General features: G+C 46.0%; 1 protein-coding gene and 1 long non-coding RNA gene across 6 annotated transcripts in view; one reads left to right on the top strand and one right to left on the bottom strand.

Moving 5' to 3' along the window:
* Positions 1–20,000, top strand: part of NUBP1 (NUBP iron-sulfur cluster assembly factor 1, cytosolic) — a 122,683-nt gene that overhangs the window by 79,730 nt on the left and 22,953 nt on the right. For all 5 annotated transcript variants that reach the window (XM_085898720.1, XM_085898709.1, XM_085898678.1 and 2 more), the window contains 6 exons: positions 1,860–1,892; positions 2,096–2,186; positions 8,828–8,982; positions 9,912–10,022; positions 11,718–11,820; positions 15,955–16,038. In XM_085898720.1, the coding sequence (XP_085754846.1) occupies positions 1,860–1,892; positions 2,096–2,186; positions 8,828–8,982; positions 9,912–10,022; positions 11,718–11,820; positions 15,955–16,038 (577 nt within the window). The remainder of the gene's footprint in view (positions 1–1,859; positions 1,893–2,095; positions 2,187–8,827; positions 8,983–9,911; positions 10,023–11,717; positions 11,821–15,954; positions 16,039–20,000) is intronic.
* LOC147035454 (uncharacterized) lies at positions 3,727–8,833 on the bottom strand. The gene is made up of 2 exons (XR_015062520.1): positions 6,400–8,833; positions 3,727–4,930 (listed from the first exon to the last, which is right to left on the bottom strand). It is a non-coding gene; the product is annotated as an uncharacterized LOC147035454 (long non-coding RNA).

The raw sequence follows: 20,000 nt of genomic DNA, 5'->3' as shown, positions 1-20,000 counted from the left end.
CCCCTGTGTTGGTTCGTCGTGTCTCTTGTGTAGCCTAACATGGTGTAATGAAGAGTTGAAGGAAGCTCAATGTCACTTTGAGAAGTTTGTGTTTGTATTTGTTGTGCATAGAGACAGAATTGGCACTTCACACAGGGCCTTTGTTGTGCAGGCCCCATTGTGAGCTCGCAGGCTTTGATGCCAACGATAAACGTTTTAATGACCAGCTCCCAATGTATCTGTGCTTGCACACAGAGGGACTTTGTACCTTGAAGCAGCAGATTTAGGGCCTCGTGGACTATTATGTCGACTTCTCTTACATGCTCGTGTTGCTTAGTCTTGAAGGTTAATTTGCATTCGATTCACGGGGCTTTTCTTTTGTATCTCGTCATTAATAATGCAAACACACTGTAGTATTTCATGCGTTTTCCTCTAATTAATTGCTATTTCAAACTTGGGTAGGGTTTGTATTCCGCATGTTTGTACGCACTTTTGGTATCCAATATACTTGTACTCTGCACTTCAGCATTTCTTTGGCTTCATGTGCTACAGCTGTTGTGCTGCTGGTTCAATCGGCGCTCCACAATGGCAGTTTTCCTTTATTATTGGTCACTCGTAAAGTTCATTTGTACCCCGCCATTGGTGACCCCGATGTCCTCGGAGCGCTGCGTTGACATCGAGCTTCATAGGTTCTGAGCCAAATTGTGGGAGAAACGGTAAAACCTGTCCCTACTTGGCAAACAAACCATCCCCAGAAGCAAAAGTAAGAGATGACGAGTTGAAAAAAACATCCTTTCGGCTTTCATAAAGTTAAAAAAATTAAAAAAAAACTTTTTGGTTCCGCTTGGTAGATCTGACATAGCAGGAATGTCTATTTTAACCCGACACGATGACTCGAGCTATGCGGTGTGCACTCATGCATCCTGGTGCGTTTTTTATTTTTTATTTTTTTTAAAGGGAAGGACGCACGAAAATGGAGCCCAAGGTCGAGTTATCCGTGTTCACTTCGAATGTAGTGATGCTTATATGCTGCCTGTTTCGCGCGGGTCATGGCGTTGCTGTATTGTTCCAACCGCGGTCTAACTTGATTGCCCAGTCTGTGCTCGTCAGTTTGATTAAAGGCCAGGGATGCTTGCAATTTGCTTGGTCGGTTTGTCTTTTCATTTTCCTCAGGTTTTCTTTGAACAGGATCGCACTTGCATGTCCCCAATGAGTTGCACAACCATCCTGAATCCTGTGTGATGGAGCTGGTTCACACTTTCCTCCTTTGATGTCGCCTTTTTGGCATTACCCTTGGATTGATGAGAATGGTGGGATTGTGGCCGAATCTGTGATGTGCGAGCCTGAGGTTTTGAACTTTTGGCCTTCATTTGTCAGACACAGCCATGTACCCATGCAGTATGTAGGGGAGGCTTGTCCGCTGCAATGTGTTGGCTGCAAAATTAGGTCTGTTCCCTTGGTCACAAACTGACCTGTCTGTCAATAACTCATCATGATAGGACCACAAAATGGATGCTTAAAAACAATACCCAGAATACCAGATTTCCTCCTCTCCTGAAGTCAGTGTTCTCTCCTCCCTGGTATGGAACACGGATTATGTTTGGAGGATTAATTTTTTTTTAACATTTACAGGTTGTGGGAAAGGCATTGCAAAGGATGTGCTTCTAAATTGTATGCCCCTTATGATGGTACATCAGGTTCGCATCTTGTCTGCACGGCCCATGCTGGGTACAGGTCCTGTCCGCACGTTCTCTGGTTCTCAGTTAAACGTGATTCAGAAAGAGATTTTTTACTCTAATGTTGTCATAGTGCCTTGTTCCTTGTTACCTGCTTAATGTTGTGAATAAATTTGTTAATCTTCATGTTTTTTTTTCTGACAGGTTCATCAAAGTGGATCTGGCTGGTCTCCTGTGGTAAGTGTCATCGGCCCACACTGCGAAACAATTGATGTTTTGTGTGTTGTCCTACATTTATTTGGGCCGTTATTATGAGTTCTGTTAATGCAACCTTCCCCCCCCCCCTCGTGTTTGCCACTCATCCTGGGCCAAGCAGCTTCAGGTGCACATGATATGTGAACAGCACGCATGACCGTGTGGTCCGTATTTCTCTATTCCAGTACTCCGAGGATGGCATCGCCTTGATGTCCACGGCATTCCTTTTGAGTAGTGCGGCTGATGCTGTGATCTGGCGAGGACCGAAAAAGAACGGTAAGTGTGTTAGAGCTCTCGGCAGATTTTGCACGACTCGGTCGATCGAACGGCCATGCTCAAGAAGTGTAACCGTTGTTCAAGTATAAGAGTTTTCTTTCACGCAGTAATCACTCAGAAGCGGAACTCGTGGCCCTGAAGGTGAGGGGGCCCTTTGTGCGTGGGTCATGTTTCAACAGCCCCAAATGAAACATCCTTTAGAGACCCCTTTTGCTATCCCTGCTGTCTTGCTGAGTGTTGAGTGTGCATGCCTCGTTTCGTTCCATGCCTTTTGTATCCAGCTGAAAGAGAAGCAAAAATTTGAATTTTCCATTCCCTACAAAGGCTGGAAATGCCCCATGCCTGGAGCGGGGCCAAGCACTGTGGTTTTTACTGACCTCAGGATGGAATGGCATTAGTGGGGGAAGGAGTGACTGAGAGGGGTTGCCCTGGTGACTTAGATTTGATTGGATGCCAAGAATTTCTGCTGTTAACTGGAAAGCTGTTGATGGGGCTGTTTCAGGACAGCATGCTTTGTTCCATCAAGGGGCTTCATCCAATGCTTTCTAGTTTCATCAGTCACAGTGGATGTGTACGCTCACTCTAAGGCCTTGGCTCTCAATGTATTTTGTCCACACTTTTAAGGATTTCTTTTTAAATCTTAAATAAATAAATAAATTCAGTCATTGTCTAACTTGCGGCAAATAAACCCACAAAACTAGGTCTTACGACTGCCCCCCCCACCTCCACCTCCACATGGTATTTCAGCCAGCCCATCAAGCCCCTCCCCTGTCGATTTCCCCCCACGGCGCTGTAGCCAGCCGTCCTCTCCCCCCACGGCGCTGTAGCCAGCCGTCCTCTCCCCCCATGGCGCTGCAGCCGCCTGTCCTCGCCCCGCACGGCGCTGCAGCCGCCTGTCCTCGCCCCCCACGGCGCTGCAGCCGCCTGTCCTCGCCCCACGGCGCTGCAGCCGCCTGTCCTCGCCCCCACGGCGCTGCAGCCGCCTGTCCTCGCCCCACGGCGCTGCAGCCGCCTGTCCTCGCCCCCACGGCGCTGCAGCCGCCTGTCCTCGCCCCCACGGCGCTGCAGCCGCCTGTCCTCGCCCCACGGCGCTGCAGCCGCCTGTCCTCGCCCCACGGCGCTGCAGCCGCCCGTCCTCGCCCCCCACGGCGCTGCAGCCGCCCGTCCTCGCCCCCCACGGAGCTGCAGCCGCCCGTCCTCGCCCCCCACGGCGCCGCCGCCGCCCGGCCTTGCCCCCACGGCGCTGCAGCCGCCCGTCCTCGCCCCCACGGCGCTGCAGCCGCCCGTCCTCGCCCCACGGCGCTGCAGCCGCCCGTCCTCGCCCCCACGGCGCTGCAGCCGCCCGTCCTCGCCCCCCACGGCGCTGCAGCCGCCCGTCCTCGCCCCCCACGGCGCTGCAGCCGCCCGTCCTCGCCCCCCACGGCGCTGCAGCCGCCCGTCCTCGCCCCCCACGGCGCTGCAGCCGCCCGTCCTCGCCCCCCACGGCGCTGCAGCCGCCCGGCCTTGCCCCCTGCGGCAACACATTTCACAACACAACACATTTCAGATTTTTATTTTTTAATAAAACTGTAAAAAATTCTAAAAACATGTTTTCACTTTGTCATCATGGGGTATTTTGTGTGGATCGGTGACAAAAATTTTAAATTTAATCCATTTTAAATTCAGGCTGTAACACAACAAAATGTGACGAAAGTCGAGGGGTGTGAATACTTTCTGAAGGCACTATGCATAGCCAAACGGCTTCACTGTGAAAGGTACGTTTCAATAGTACGTAATTAATAGATGTACAATTGTACATGTTTGAAATTGGGGTGCAGCTGATGTTCAAACATGATGTAATTAAGAAATATTGTCACATGGCCTCACTGTGAAGGGTACATTCCAACAGCGTGTAATTTATAGACGTACATGTACTCGGAAACCAACATTTTAAACGGTACGTAATTAATCGGCAAAGAGTCACACGGCTTCACAGATGGTCTCACTTGGTGTGCTTACACATTATGTAAGTATACAAACCGTGCTTCCCCATTGTCTTGGGTCACTCACCTGCATTTGATTTATCATTTATTTATATTTTCATATACAGATGCTTTCCGACGGTTCTGTGACTTTTCTTGGTGCATCGGCTTCGATGTCCATCGGCACACAAAATGATAGTGCTTCCACATTGTGTCGGGTCGCTCACCTGCATTTTTTTTTCATTTATTTATATTTTCACTTATGGATGGTGTCCGACGATTCTGATCCCCCCCCACCCCCTTCCCCGGTGTAATGTATTTGAGGTCCATCGGCATGTAGAATTTCAGCTTTCTACATCACCCAGAAGGTTACCGATCTTTAGTATCAGTCAGTGAGTGATTGAGTCAGTCAGTCAGTCAGTGGTTAGAAAGAGCTTTGTACATAAGACTAGCAAATACCAACCACCCGTCGATTTGCTGAGGAAAATACTCAAGAGGGAGGGGAGAAAAAGAGAGAGGTGGGAGAGAGAAAGGGCTAGGGGCAAGAGAGACGGGAGGGAGGGAGAGTGAGGGGGGGTGGGGTAAGGGAAGGCAGTGAGAGGAAGGGAAGGCAGATGTGTGGTGGTTTTAATTACAGTTCATACTATCTCACCAAAATGCTGCTGCAAAGAACAGTGAAGATGGAAACAAAATAATGTCTGAAATCCCCGCAGGCGCTCGGAGGCAAACGGTGTCCGCACGCATCTGGAGGCGGGAGAGATCGATGTGTGGAAGGGTGCTGCTCTGCATTAGGCGGAGGTGGAACGAGGATGGGACAGGAGAGAGGAGAGAGAAGTGGGTTCAGGGTGGGGAGTTAGCAGAGAGAAAATGTTATGCTTGATGAAACACACACACACACACACACACGCACACACGCACACACTTTTAATGCTTAGCCGATATCGGCAATTCTTGAGGAATCGGCAGGTTGGAGTGGGTGTGATTACCGACTCGAGTACTTGCTGTATTCAACCCGAAAACCTTGAGTCGCTTTCACCCTTGTTTTGGGGTAATTTCAAAAAACAAATTATAAAAACAACATTGCATTATAGACATTTCAGGGAGATGTGCACAACCATTAATCTTCATAAACAGCTGCCAATCGTCATGTGATGGGTGGAAAAAAATTTGGCTTTGTAATTTACAAAACGTGTTAATACAGCAAGCAGCTGGGAAATCTGGTGTTATCAAATAGATTTTGCTTTGAAACTCACAAGAAGAAATACAGCCTTTGTAATTCATGTACCCCTACCTTGTAGCACTGCTGACTACATCTCAATCGGGACACGAACTGTACCGCTATTGACTATAGGGCGCTCAGCAAGTGGCTTAAGCACTCAAGCAAGTACTCCAATTAAATAGTTGATAAGGAATGGCTGACCAGGCTGTGGCTGTATACCATATAGAATCTCTTTAACTTTAAAGCCAGTTTTCACTGTGCCCACAGCAGTTAAATAAATCAAATGAACTTGTTCAAATCATGACTTTATCCACAAAAGAGTTGTGTTTAATGTAGAACAACCCTGGAGACATCACAACGTTTAATCCCCCGTGAAATAAACATTGGAGATAATCCGCCACTTTGTCTGCTTGGCTGTGCACACATCATATGGTACATCGGTTCGCATTCCGCGGAGACGTTATAACTTTATTTTAAAATGTAGGTTTTTTTTTTTTTTTAAACCAGATTTGCTTTCATTACCTGTAGAGCACCTCGCAAAACCTCCGGAAATATAGACACAGATTTGGCAGACGCGATGGATAAGCAGTCCCTTCGGAGGGCCGGGCGAGGTCAAGCAGTGAATGCATTGTCATTTAACTCGATAAAGCTGGTTAATTTTGGCACATTCCTCAATCTTTTGTTCACTCAATATAATTTTCCAAACAGTAGAAAAAGAAAAGTTTGATGCATTGAAAATTCCATGTTTTCTTGTGTAAAATGAAGGAGGGAGGGACCTCAGCCTAGCTTGCTTAAAATAAATAGGGATATAGACTTAGTTGTAAGACTCGTTATTTCTTTATAGTACAGCAAGTCCTCGCTTTTCACAAGGGTTGCGTTCCTGGAAAACCTTATGATAAGTGAAACTGTGTTAAACAAAACATATTTTCCCATAGAAACCAATGTGTTAAAGGGGGGATGTGTTTTTGGCTCGGAATTTTTTGGACATAAACACAAATAAACAAAACGCACTCCTCGAGTCGTGGAGACTTACCCCGAGGCTGGAGGAACGGAGTTGATTGCGGTGGACAAGTCACACTTGCGGAGTGGCAGAATCGTTCCCCTCTTCACTTGACACTGTGCTGTCACTTTCTTCACCAGTGGGAACGGTCTCTTGGCAGCTGGTTGAAGGAGCATCCTGGATGGTGGATGGAGTTGGTGCTGCATCTTTTGGCTTGAAAAATGCATGGAGAGTGGGCTGGATGGCTTTCTTTTTCTTTGCTGCATAACGTTCCTTGTAGCAACAAAGGGCATCATAAACAACACAGCTAAAATCAGTGCTCCTTTCAAGATTTGGATCTTGCTCGATAACAAATTCTGTGGCACTTTCAAACGAGCTGAGGATTTGGCTGAGGTTTTTCATGGTGAGGTGCTCGGATGAAGGTGTCACAGCATCTTCTTCTTCCTCAAGAGCCCACTGCTGTTCCAACTCCATAAGATCTTCATTGCTTAAGGGTTCTGCATGAGACTCCAGTAAGTCATCCACGTCCTCTTCGTCAACCTCTTCAAACCAACCTCCTGCGCCAGGTCAATTTGACTTGTAATCAACGGAACATTAGCAAACCCCGTGAAATTGTGGACACACTCGGGCCACACTTTCTTTCACACAGCGTTCATTGTGGAGGCACTCGCCTCCGCCCATGAATCCTCAATGTTTTCCAAAGCCATTTTTGTGTTGTATGTTTGCCAAAACTCCTTGATTGATAGCTTGTCCTTATCAGTTTTTTTGATAAGCTGCAGCATGGTATGCTTAACATAATAGGCTTTAAAAGCAGCAATAACTCCCTGATCCATAGGCTGTAAAACTGAGGTAGTATTTGGTGGTAAAAATACTACCTGCACGTTTTCACACCAGTCTTCCATTTGCTGAGGATGGGCAGGAGCATTGTCTACAAGCAGCAAAGATTTGTTGTCAATGTTGTTCTCCTTGGAGATACTTCTCAACATGATTGGAGAAGTAATTGATCACGTAATCGTGGGTCAATGCCCTAACAAACGACGCGCTTTTTCTTGTATCACAGCAAGAGATAAAGGCATGCGACGTTTAGTTTGATCTTCTAGACCACACACATAATAAACGCTCCATGTTGTGCATGGCACCATCTCTCATTATCGTTAGTGTCGTTGCACTCGAACTGGTCGCAATCTGTGATATTTTCTTTATCTTTGCCGAACTTTGAACGATCGAATGTACAGTCGATGCAGCGATTGCTGCGCGCGGCCGATTTCCGTTGTCCCTTCACCTCGTTCATGTCTTTTAATTATATCCAATTTCACCTTCAATGTGACAGCCTTTCGTTGTCGCTTGAAACGAGGTGTGCTCGGCAAAAGACTTGCGGGTCGCTTGGGATTCATACTGGAAGGTATGCAGGCGAGCGTGAAGAGAATACGTACAGTACAGCATACAGTACATGCGCAGTAAAGTGAAAGTGTGTTTATGCGCATCCTGTGTGATTGTTGTTTTTTGCAGTCAGTTTGAAACTTTTTTTTGCGTTTTTCCTTGCAATGACATTACGATAGGCATAAAATGTTTGCGATAATTGAAAAATTGGTCATTAAAACTAAATTACGAAAAATCGAAACTACGATATGCGAACTTCCGGTTAGCGAGGACGAACTGTATCAGATTTCACTCCAGATTGACACTTATTTATTCCGGACGATATCCGATCCTCAAAGCCGAAATCGTATTTTGATGATATCCTTTAGTCGGTGAGAGTAGATCGTGGAAAATTGTATCATACAATGCATGAAATCACTCCAAGCTCCTAATTTGAAAACTATATCACTTACAAAAGTGATGTAGACAGCGATTGATAGCTCTGATGAACAGGCATTTGATATGAGTGGGGAAACTTTATCGTTAAGAAATCGTTGTGGCCTGTTCCAAGTCAGGGCATGGTTGAGCAGGCCAAAAAACGTGGCGGCTTCAGACCCCAGCGAGTTTACCTAGGAGACGCCTTAAGACCCCACAGAGAGAGGTGGCCGACAATGGCGCCTGATGAAGGACATAATTAAATAAGGCCATTAATTATCTTCAAAAGGGGTGTTTTAATTAACCCAAACACCCATTTTTCACTCTTGCACTTCCTTGAAGTTTTCTTTGTATGCATACAAAGTTTCAGACTGCTAGGTGTTATAGTTTTGAAGTTATGGAGGACACACACACATTTATAGTACAGCTATATAGATGCCTCCTTATATACAGTATCACTTGACTATTTCATTTTAAATTATTGCTATCGCATATCTTTCATAATGTACATTCCCTTGTCAGAATATAAACTCTCCATCACATTAATTTCTCTGAGAAGCCCAAACATCTGTATTTGATTTGCAAAATGGCACTAATTGAGTACACACTTTTTGTCGCCGCAAAAAAAAAAAATAATAATAACCAAAAGAAAACATTTCCCACACAGGACTCATCAAACAGTTTTTGCGCGATGTGGATTGGGGAGAAACTGATTATCTCATTGTGGACACCCCCCCGGGAACATCTGATGAACATCTGTCGACTGTGCAGCTGCTCAGTGCGGCAAAGATCGACGGAGCAGTCGTCGTCACAACTCCACAGGTACGCATCTCTCATGAAGTGATATTGTACGATCGGCACCCCATGAGGCACAAGTTCACATAATTATCCCTCGCTTACATGAAAAAGTACCTCCATGTCATCGGGTCCCTGTGATGTATGGAAAGGTACATCGATTTCCGGTAACGTTCTTGTTCATAAGGAGAGAAAGAGAAGAGGGGATGGGAGGAGAGCACTGCATTTTATGAGGAGGAGAGAGTGAGGAGGGGATAGAGTGAGAAAAGGGTGGGGGAGAGGATGGAAAAAAAGTCAGGTGAGGGGTGGAGGTGGGATTGGCAAAGAGAATGATATGTGACCCTTAATGACCGAACACACACAAAAAAATAAACTTGTCAGAACATCTGTACACACAATGACAAAACGGGGTTTGTAAAGTAATCCGCTGGCACATCTGCAAAAACTTTGATATTCCAATTCCAGAAAATTTGTGGGAAAATGAACCAAAAGCAATGACTGAAAACATTGAAGTACCGCTCATGTACGACCGAATGATCCCAGCAGGCGTCAATATCGAAAACAAAGCATTGCGACCAAATGTCATATTTAGGTCGAAAAAAGAAGAGAAGAGGGCATTGCTAATTGTGGCGGTAATACAAGTGATTTTGGACTAACGATGCAGAAATCAAGAAAATGACCAAATACCAAGACCTCAAGCAGGAAGTGAAAAGACCTTTGAAGCTGACTAATGCCAAAGTTGTACCAGTGATGAAGAAGAACCTCACAGAGATATTGAAAACCATCCCTGGGAGTATCACTGCAAATAAACTACAGTTGGTCTCTCTCTCTCTCGCTCTCGCTCTCGCTCTCGCTCTCGCTCTCGCTCTCGCTCTCGCTCTCGCTCTCGCTCTCGCTCTCTCTCTCGCTCACACACACACCCTTTTATTTGTATAGATTATCCCTTTTTCTTTTAGGAAGCAGCATTACAAGATGTACGGAAGGAAGTGGACTTTTGCAGGAAACTGAAGCTGCCTGTGATTGGCGTCGTGGAAAACATGAGCGTGTTTGTGTGCCCGAAGTGCAAGGTGAGTGTAGTGGACATCTCTGAGCTGTGAAGCCCGTTCACCCTGTAAAATGGTTCACATTTGTTTGATGAGTAAGTTGTCGGGGTTTTTTTGTAAACATTGTCTAGGCTTGTGGTCGAGCTAGTACACTGAACAGATCAGAACATGACAGATAAAAACAGTATGCAAGAGATGCATGTAAAAGAGGAGCAGTAGAGGGATGGGGGGGGGGGAACACCAACAGCAGTGTTGAAGGCCAAGATAGAGGGAGCCTTGAACAAACATTGTGTGTGGGGAAGAGGCAAGAGACGATGCATGGGAACCCCAAGGAGGGAAAACTGGAAAATTTGGAAGGAGAGATTAGGGTGGGGTGTGGGGGAGTGGGTTAACAAGGGTAGAAAATATGGTTTTGGATTGGGGACGATCTGAGGTGGTGGTGGACAGCTACCTTGAAGACCTGGATGGAAGAAGGAGATTGAAGAGGATGTGGAAGTTGATTTGACAGTTGGGGAAAAATAGAGGAACAAATGAGTGGAGGTAAGCAGCAATCTTGGATTTAGGTAGATTCACCAGAAGTGGTGGACCGTGTGTGCCCTGCAGAAACATTGTGGGGGTGACAAAGCATGGAAAGAGCAGAAGGTGCAAGACAAGAAAAGTGGTGGAAGACAGGGATCACCAACCTATTTGCAATGGCAAAGTGATAAGCCCATACTCAGCTTCTTCGCAGAAGATTCCAATTATCTTAAAGGCCTTGGTTTCTACGGCATCAAGCTGAGCAAGAAGTGAGGCAGGGGTGCCAGCTCTAAGTGGAGAGCAGAGCTGTGCTAAGCTTAGAGCTGAGCTGTGGATGAAGGCCTTGTAGGTGGATAGGAGTTCAGGTGTGCCAAGGAAGGACTTTGTACGACGGAGGATGCCCAGGTGGTGGCTGGCTTTGGAGACCAATTTTGAAATGTGGTTTGCCCGAGAAAGATCATGGCTGATAGTGAGATCCAGGAGTTTGAATGACTGAACTTCCTTAATTAATTGGCCGATCGAACCAATGCCGTGTGCCACATTATGTGGGCTACCATTCCAATTATCACCTCAGTCCAATCGCCCTGAGAACGAGATTTCGGACCAACCTCAAGCAGGATAAATCAGGACACATTCAGCAATTGCATGAGTTTATTGCAGAAGTGAATGAGCGAGAAATTACTGGAAGTAATTCCAGTAATGGCGGGAGAAATTCTATGAGAAATAAAAGAGAAAATGGCGGGAGAAATTCAAACGCCAAAATGGCGGGAAAATTCAGGCTCAAAAAGTGGTGGGAAAAATTTGGTGCAGAAATGGCAGGAAAAATCAAGGTTTTAGCATCGCGAGCAATTTAAGCACATGTAAAAACATGTATACATTTTCCCTTACCGCTATGCGAACATACCTGCCCCGGAGAACTTGCTTATCAAATCACTTAAAACAAAATATGCTACTGGATCCAATATACCTGAAGAATGACAGAGTTTGGGTTGGGGGCATAGATAATGTCGAGGATGATAGAGTAAGAATGGAGACTTTTATCATGCTTTAAGTGGAGTAAGAATGGGGACTTTTATCATTGTGTGGTTAACTTGGTGTATGGAAGTGATTCACTGTTACATACATGATGACCTTGTTCACCAAATGAACTACACAACCTGTGAATACACACAGAGCGTGTGCACGTCTTGCATTTGTTTGTAGAATGAGTCTCAGATTTTCCCTCCAACGTCGGGCGGTGCTGAGAAGATGTGCCATGATATGGGCTTGGACCTTCTGGGAAAGGTTCCTCTGGATCCACGGATAGGTAATGCTCTTTTAAATGTTTTTTTTGTATGCATGATCGAGGCTCATGGAAGAGTTGGAGCAGAATGGAGGGAAACACCAACAGCAGAGTAGAAGTGAGAGTGAGATGAGGAGGAAGGACACATGGGGGTGAACAAGCTGTACACAAGGTGAATTGAACACAGCAAGAAGAAGGGGAAAGCAGGGATGAAACAGAAAATGAACAAAGCAACCGACAACCAACAAACAAAAAGAGGTGACAGAGAGGGGGAAATCACAATCACCTGGAAAAGGGAGTGCATGGGAATGGGATTATTTGGGGTAAAAGAGATCATGGTATGGATGGGGGAATGACCTGAGGTAGTGGTGAACAACTCTCTTGAATCCCTGGAGGGAAGAAGGATACTGAACAGACTGGGGAAGTTGGTTCCACGGGTGAAAAAAGAAGAGAAAAGAAGAAGAAATGAGTGTTGGTGAGCAGTGAGCCTTGATTTTATCAAGAAGAGGGTTTCTGGCAGACCATGTGCGCCCTGCAGAAACCTGGGAGTTCCCATCGTGTACAGCCTTTTTGGCTGCTGGTTGCATCATTGGTTATGGGCGCGACAATGCCGCTGATGCATTGCCCCTATTTACCAGTACACTAGTACTCATATCGCCGACATTGGAAGGTTGACAGGCTGAGTCAACCCCCTGGTGTTAATTCAGCGGTAAACGGGGCACAAACTCAGGACCCTAGGATCCTAAACCACCACCCTAACTGCTAAGCCAATGCCAGGCTTAACCTGGGAGTGACAGAGTCAAGAGAGGGCAGTGGTTGCAAGTTCAAAAAGGAGGCGGGAGAATACAGAGGCCACCAACCTGTCTGTGAAGTGAGAGTAACAGGCCTCGACATTCAACTTCGTTGCGGGAGATCCCAGTGATTTTGAGGGCCTTCCTTTCCATGGCGTAAAGAAGAGCAAGGTGTGAGTGAGGGGTGCCTGCCAGCCCAAAGAGGAGAGCATTACTCCATCAAGCTGTGGATGAAGGCCTTGTAGATTGTTGAAAGTTCAGATGGGCCAAGGAAAGACCTTTCACAATGAAGGATGCCTCGTCGGTGGCTGTTCTTTGGAGGCCATTTTGGAAACATGGTCTGCCCAAGAAAGATAATGGCTCATGGTGAGATGCAAAAGTTTGAGTTACTTTACCTCTTCAAGTGGTTTGGTGAGGAAGTAGCTGGGAGGGTTTTTCCAAACAGCCCATTCAGAAACATAGGGTATGTGTGTGGGATTTGTCTGAGTTGAAAGACGTATTCCAAGCATTGGACCAGATCATGATTCTATCAAGGTCTGCAGAGAGGGAAGAGGCTGCTGCTTGCCTGTCTGAAGGGATCAGAAATGATATGGCAAAGTGTGGAATCATCAGGAGGGAGATTGGCAAGATTTTCCAAGGAATCAGATAGACCATTGATGAAGATGTGGAACAAGTCTGGGCCCAAGACGCTGTCTTTGGGAGCTCCAGCTTTGACAGGGAGAGAAGAGAGGATGCCGTTAAGAGGAGCTACTTGCTGAATTATTGGAGTGGAGGAAGTTGGTGATCCATCAAAGGAGGTGGCTTTGGATGCCATAATCAGTGTGTGTGGAGATGAAGGCCAGATGCCAGACTGTATCAAATTCTCAAGGTATAGCCAGAGACGCTGCCCTGATCTCATTTCTGAGATTGAGGGTTTTCATCCATTGTTGGAAGAGTAGAAGCAGCATGTCCAAGTTAGAATGATGAGATTTGAAACCAAGCTGATCTGAAATCAGTCCAATTGAGAAAAGGAAGGATTTGTTGTCAACTGCAATGATAGATTCCATGACCTTGATTTTAATTGGAAGCAAGCTAATTGACCTGGAGTTAAGAGATGTCTTTTTGCACCATGTTTGTGTACTGCAGTGATGTTGACTATCTTCCAGGCACACAGAAATTCTGGGAAAGGTTCATCTGAATCCATACATAGGTAATGCCCTTGGACATTCTGGGAAAGGTTCCTCTGGATCCACGGATAGGTTATGGACTCTCCTCAATTATTGGCTTTCACTCGAGACAAGAGGAGATGAACATGAATGATGCGTTTTTCTTTTATACAAGGGTGAGTTTGAGGCTCATGGAATTGAAAGGTAAAATTGACAGTGGGACAAATGTCATTGGAATGAAGGAACATGAAAAGAGGAGAGAGAAGGGGAAGAAACACTTAAACTGGTAAGATGGTTCAGCTCAGAAAGGTTAATGGGGATAAAAAAAAACACGAGTCAGAATTGGGGGTGATAGAGATGGTCCAGTCCTTGCTTGAGGTCCTGGAAGGAAGAGTGAGACAGAACAGTCTCTGGAAGGTGGTTCCATAGATGGGAGAAGCGAAGCATAAGAATTGAGATGTGCAGTCAGTCTGGATGTTGGAAGTTTAACCAGGAGGAGGTTACTGAAAGAATGCACGCACCCTGCAGTTGCTGGGGTGTGTCAAAGGACTGTGGGAGTGGAGGGAGCAATTTTGGAGAATATATTGTTGTAAACTGATCACAGATATGCCTGTGATGTGAAAGCCAAAGACCTTGTGCTTTGGCCTCATCATAGGAGATTCGAATAATTTTGAGAGCTTCGGATTCCACCAAATCCAGGAGAGACTGATGTGATGCTGGAGCACCAGTCTAGAGTGGAGACCAGTACTCCATTGAGCTACAGACAAAGGCCTTGTAGAGACTGAGTAGTTTTGATTTTCCAAGGAAAGGCTCGGATCAACAGAGGATGCCCAATCCGTGGCTGGCTTTGGAGGCCAGCGTTTGCTCTATGTTCAGCCCAGGAGAGGTCATGGCTGATGGTGAGGCCTAGAAGAAGAAGGTGAGGCAAATAGTAATTGTGCTGAGAATGTTTTATATCCTTCCTGATGACTCAACTCTGGGTGGACACACAGAAAGAAGAACGGACATCCGGTGGACAGCAATAATGGCAACTTGGAGAGTTCCATGGAAGGAGCAGAGGTCAACCAAAGATCAGATGGAGAGATTATATTGAAAAAAATATCCCAGAGTCCAACAGTCTCAAATTGCATCAAATACAACAGTTAACAGGATGGATCAGTTGAGAGAGGCCTTCATCTTGCAGTGGACAGGATAGGCTGATCACGTCTGGTGAAGTAGCAGCTGTGCTGAGAATGGTTTCTCACCTTACTTGTGACCCAAGTCTGGAAGGCAAATGTTGGGGTTACACCGTCAGTGAAATGGGCCTGGTCAAGGCACATGGAATTGAATGCAAAGGCTTTCAGACATGTGTAAAGAGAACCAACAATCCTATTGTAAAACTGAGAATGACTGATCACAGTGGAGTCATTTACCTTATCCCTGTGTAAAAATACACACCCAAAAAGCTTTGGATTTAACTTGGGTGAATTTCTGCTTCATGCGCGTAGAAGCCACCGTGTCTTGCCTTCAGAGGTCTCTGACTGTAACATAGCACCGGGGTATTTTATGGGCGACTTCACCCCCCAAATACCCTGGAGTTAAAGCAGCTGGTTGTTTAGCTGCTTTTAATTCTTCAATGATCAGAGTTTGCTGTTTCCTGAAAATATAACAGTGACCATTCTGGCTGTTTAACAATTAAAACCAATGGTGGACCACGCATGGTCTGCCTCCAACATTTATTCTGGGAATGATTTTGACATATTTTGGCTTGCCATGAGGACATTTGATGTTCGTTCTTTGGTTTGTTCATGAAGTACAGCATGGTGGGATGGCTTGGCTGGTAGCTCTGACCTGATTAAAAACTTCCATCGATATGTGGTGCTTACTGGGGGCACTGCATGCTGTCCTCTTGGATAGTCAGGTAAAACTAATGGTCTCGTCTGCATGTAGATTTGTAAAAGTTAAACATCTCACTGCTGTGAAAAGAATAGGCTTTGTATGCCAATGTAGGAACAAAGTTGGCCAGTACAAGGTATTTAATTTCCATAGCCTTGAGTTGGTGTGAGGGCTGGAATATTGTGGATGTGACACAGACATGATGGGCCAAATCACCACCTCATTTGCCTAAGTTTGCTGAAACTTGTGCATCGTAAAGATGTTTACACACAAAATGGTGGTATTTGTAAAGGTGATTTGTAAACTTTGCTTGCTGTGATGTGCTTGAACATGTGCCTCTGTTCCAGCGAGGTGCTGCGATGAGGGACGTCCTTTCCTCACCGAGGTTCCAGACTCGCCGGCCTGCACAGCATATAGAGCCATCGTCCAGCGTGAGTAGACCCCCACCCCACCACTCCTTCTCCCACCCCCGTCCCTCCGTAACTCCTCTCTTGTACTGGTCACTCAATCCTTCGGGCTCAAGCGCGGCAAACGGCGCACTCTGCCTGCCCTGCTCCACACTTTGGCTGATCCACATTAACACAAAGCATTTAGTCAGGGTTGGATGAACAGTCACAACTTCCTGCAACCATGGCACCTTTGTCGGTCTGGTTCAGCAGCAGGACCAGGAAATGTTTTGGGCTGAACAAAACTATGACTTGTTTTTGCAAATTCAAGGTTGGGATAGAAGCACGATTTTGGGGTCGCGAAATAGAGATTTGTGGTGCTGTAAGACCCTGGTTTATATTGGAGATGTGTTCCTGGAAAGTATGACTAATATCATCCTCATCATTTATTTAAGTCAGTATTATCCCCCTTATGGGGGGTTGCTGACTTTCACTCCTTCCATGACGTAACTCCAGCTCTCCACTTTCTTCTATCTTCTGCGTCTTCCACTCCCAATCCCAATTTCTGACTTGCTTTCATAACCAACTCCTTCCAACTCAACTTTGGCCTTCCTCTTCCCCTTTTCCCCTCCACTTCCAAATTCCATACTCTTAACTCCCTCATCGTCTCTCTTTCTAAGCACGTGACCCAACCATCTCAAGCCACTCTTTCTTACCACCTCCACTATTGTATATTTCAGACCAATCCTTTCCATCAACCCCTTCGTGTTCTTTCTGTCTCCCAACTGCACTCCACACATCTTTCTAATCATTGCTCTTTCTGTTCTTCTCAAGAGACCTTCTTCTACCGATCTCGCAGTCCATGCCTCTGACCCATAAACCATTACTGCTCTCACACAGGTGGTATAGATCTTCCCTTTCAAATTCAAAGGCAGTCTTTCACCACATAACACTAATGCAAGCTCGTTGAACTTCATCCAACCCAATCTCGTTCTTCTTCTTGTAACTGCAAGCTCGCTGCCTCCACCACTGTTGATGGTGTCACCTAGATAAAAAAATCGGCTTGCTCTCTCAAGATCCTTCAATCTTTGCTCCGAATCCGAATCCTGATCCTGGTGGCTTAAATTTCTTCTTCTGATGCAGGCTTTACACTCAAAACTATCATCCATTCTTCGTGTCACTCTTTTCACATTTGTACATCTACCATGAATCCATTTGTGACAAGAACTGCATCTGATGGCATTACTTACCACTCTTTTACCACAAACTCCACATGGATCTTTCTTGGCCAATTCAATAACCCCCCTGTTTCTTCACCACATTCCATAATTTTCGTTTTCCCAATTTTGATTTTCAAACCTTTGTCTTCAAACGCCCTCTTCCATTTGTTGAACTGTGATTCCAACTCCTCCATTGATTCTGCAATCAAGACTAAATCATCCGCATAAAGTAATTCAAACAACACACCTTTTCTTTCTGAGTCTTCAGTTCAATGGTCCACCATAAACCCCTTTCTGGTGAAACGACCGAAGTCCAGCATCACTGCTCATCTGCACTCATTCATTCCTCTTTTATTCCTACCTGTGGAATCAACTTCCACATCCTCCTCAATCTCATTCTCCCCTCCTGGTCTTCAAGATAGCTGTTCACCACCATTAGATCTCCTAAATCCAAAACCATGATCTTTCATATCCTCATTAACCCCACCCAAATCCCTCCTCCCAATTTTTCAATTTTCCCTCTTTGGAGTTTCCTTCTGTATCCATCTTGTCCACCCCATGCATCCTCACCTGCCCCCCCCCAATCCTCTCCACACCCATTGTTTGTCCTAGTCTCCCTCTATCTTGGTCTTCAACTCTAATGTTGGTGTCCCCCCCCCTTTTTTTGGACACAGAAAATCACTTACAGGCTCTTATTACTACCGACCGGAAAACGACCGATGTGTTGGCTGTTTACTTTGGCAACATTGGTGCCTTTATTAATCCACTGATGCATGCGCACACGCATCAACTCGAGCACCATTTGTGGAATCTCACGCTCCCGTAGGAATCGAACCGACGCATTCTTCCTATCCACGGATTGGGGGGCGGAGGGGAGGAGGATGGGCGAGTACTCTCGACTGATCGGGGCAGGATTAACCTATTTGAAGCAACATGAGTAAACAAGTTTTGTGATGCCAAATACTTTAAATTTTATATTTGGTTTGTACCCTCTGACATCATGAGTAAGGCAAAATGGGCCACACATGATCCAGAACGTCCAGATGACCTGTATACCATTTCACGTGTCGTATGAAAGGGGCATGAAGTAAACCGAGGCATGGTGCCTCATTTGCACAACCCAAGCATCATTGCTGATGTCATCATTCACTTGTGAAGGGGTGAAAAGGAGAGGGGGAGGTGTGGGGAGAGGACTATGGAGAGAGATCTTTCTCGTTGTGATGCTGCTGCTTGAACTGTACAAGAATGTTGGCAGCACCGTTCATGGGACTGGAGTGATGGCCTCGAGGCTGCAAAAGCACCGCTTTTGTAAAGAGGTCCCAATGGCATCCAGCCCAGAAATTTGAACATAAACAACAGTGGAGACAGCCGTGAATTTGGGGGTGGCCAGTTGCACTGACCATGCAGGATGCTCGGATCTTTACACTTTGTTGTACTGGGACCACGTGCTGTGAATAGTTGCACAGATTAAAAAAAAACAACATTCATTTGCACTAATTGTGTTTATAGCAGCGTTGATAATTTGCTTGTATCATGAAAATGATTGCTAACATGAAGGCCCATCGCCGGGCAGGACTCTGGGAAGACAATGCGCCCTCTGTCCAACCTTGGTAATAGTCCTCGAGTTGTAAAGTACAGACCTGTTAGAAAGTCTCGCACGAGTCAAACTGCTTCCTGTTCCTCCTCGAAGCCCAATTGATGTGCAACACGATCCGTTCAAATGGTGCAAATCTTCGAGCCTCTGCTCCGGCCGTTGCAAATGCACTCTGCTCTTAAGCCTCATGGCTGTGACTGGCTGTGTGGCCACTTCGTCCTGGATGGGGAAAACGTGCCTTCCATGTGATGCACAAGCTCATTTCCAATCTATGTCGCATCCTGGTGCTTCAGCGTCAACCATCTTGGCTTTGAACTCAGTACAACTGTAATCCCATCGTTGTCAATGCCCAATTGCTTAGAAGAGGGTCGTTTAATCATCACAACCAGCCGTGGCTGCACGAACAGCCTTGCTTGTGACATGTGTGGTCTTGGCTACATAAATGGAAAATGTACCAATGTAATAACAGCTCGGTGCGCACCCATAGTACATTAAAAGTAATGCGATGCCATCGCATTGCCCACAGATACAGCCTGTGCATTCTACAGCAAAATGATGATCCTTTTCACCCCACATTATCCCATGGGCAGTTGCTCTAATGTTATTTATCCTGTGTGATCACACAGTGTGAGATAACAGGAAGTATGAGGTGAATGGTGTGACCTTGAGCACCTGAGTGAAGCATTCCATCTAAACTGTTCATTCAAACCCGGTTAGGATTTACTTCCATGGGAAGTCGTCCAACTGATGAAAGTTTACCTATCAGTGATCTGGTTAACGAAGTCCTAATAAGTTGTCATTGCTCATTATGACTATCTTCTTCAATGGCTTCACTTATTCCCACCTCGTGTGGTCAACCGGAAGGAGTGGTCCTGGCCCCAAGTCTTTCACGAACGAGATGGCCAGAATCGATGTTTGGTACAAATCAGTAATTCATTCATGGTGCCGACGATAGCTCCCCTACACCTCGCAAAAAACACCATGGGATGTTTAATGTCCAGCAACTCGTGCCGGTGGCCGGGACGGCCAGTTTCGCTTCCATCTGAAGGACTGTGCACACACATTGCTTCGGCCTGCCTGTGAAACACCAAGAGGGAAGTTTACAGCTTGGTCGAGATTCAAACCCAGGCCAGACAGCTTGGCTGGTGCACATACCGACAAGATATCCAACTCACACTACGCAAGATGAGTTT

The sequence above is a fragment of the Eptatretus burgeri genome, chromosome 1, assembly GCF_056783735.1.
Source record: "Eptatretus burgeri isolate ZD-2024b chromosome 1, Ebu_testis_v1, whole genome shotgun sequence".
NCBI lineage: Eukaryota > Metazoa > Chordata > Myxini > Myxiniformes > Myxinidae > Eptatretus > Eptatretus burgeri.
The sequence above is the reverse complement of the archived record's forward strand: the minus strand, read 5'-3'. Positions and strand labels throughout refer to the sequence as shown.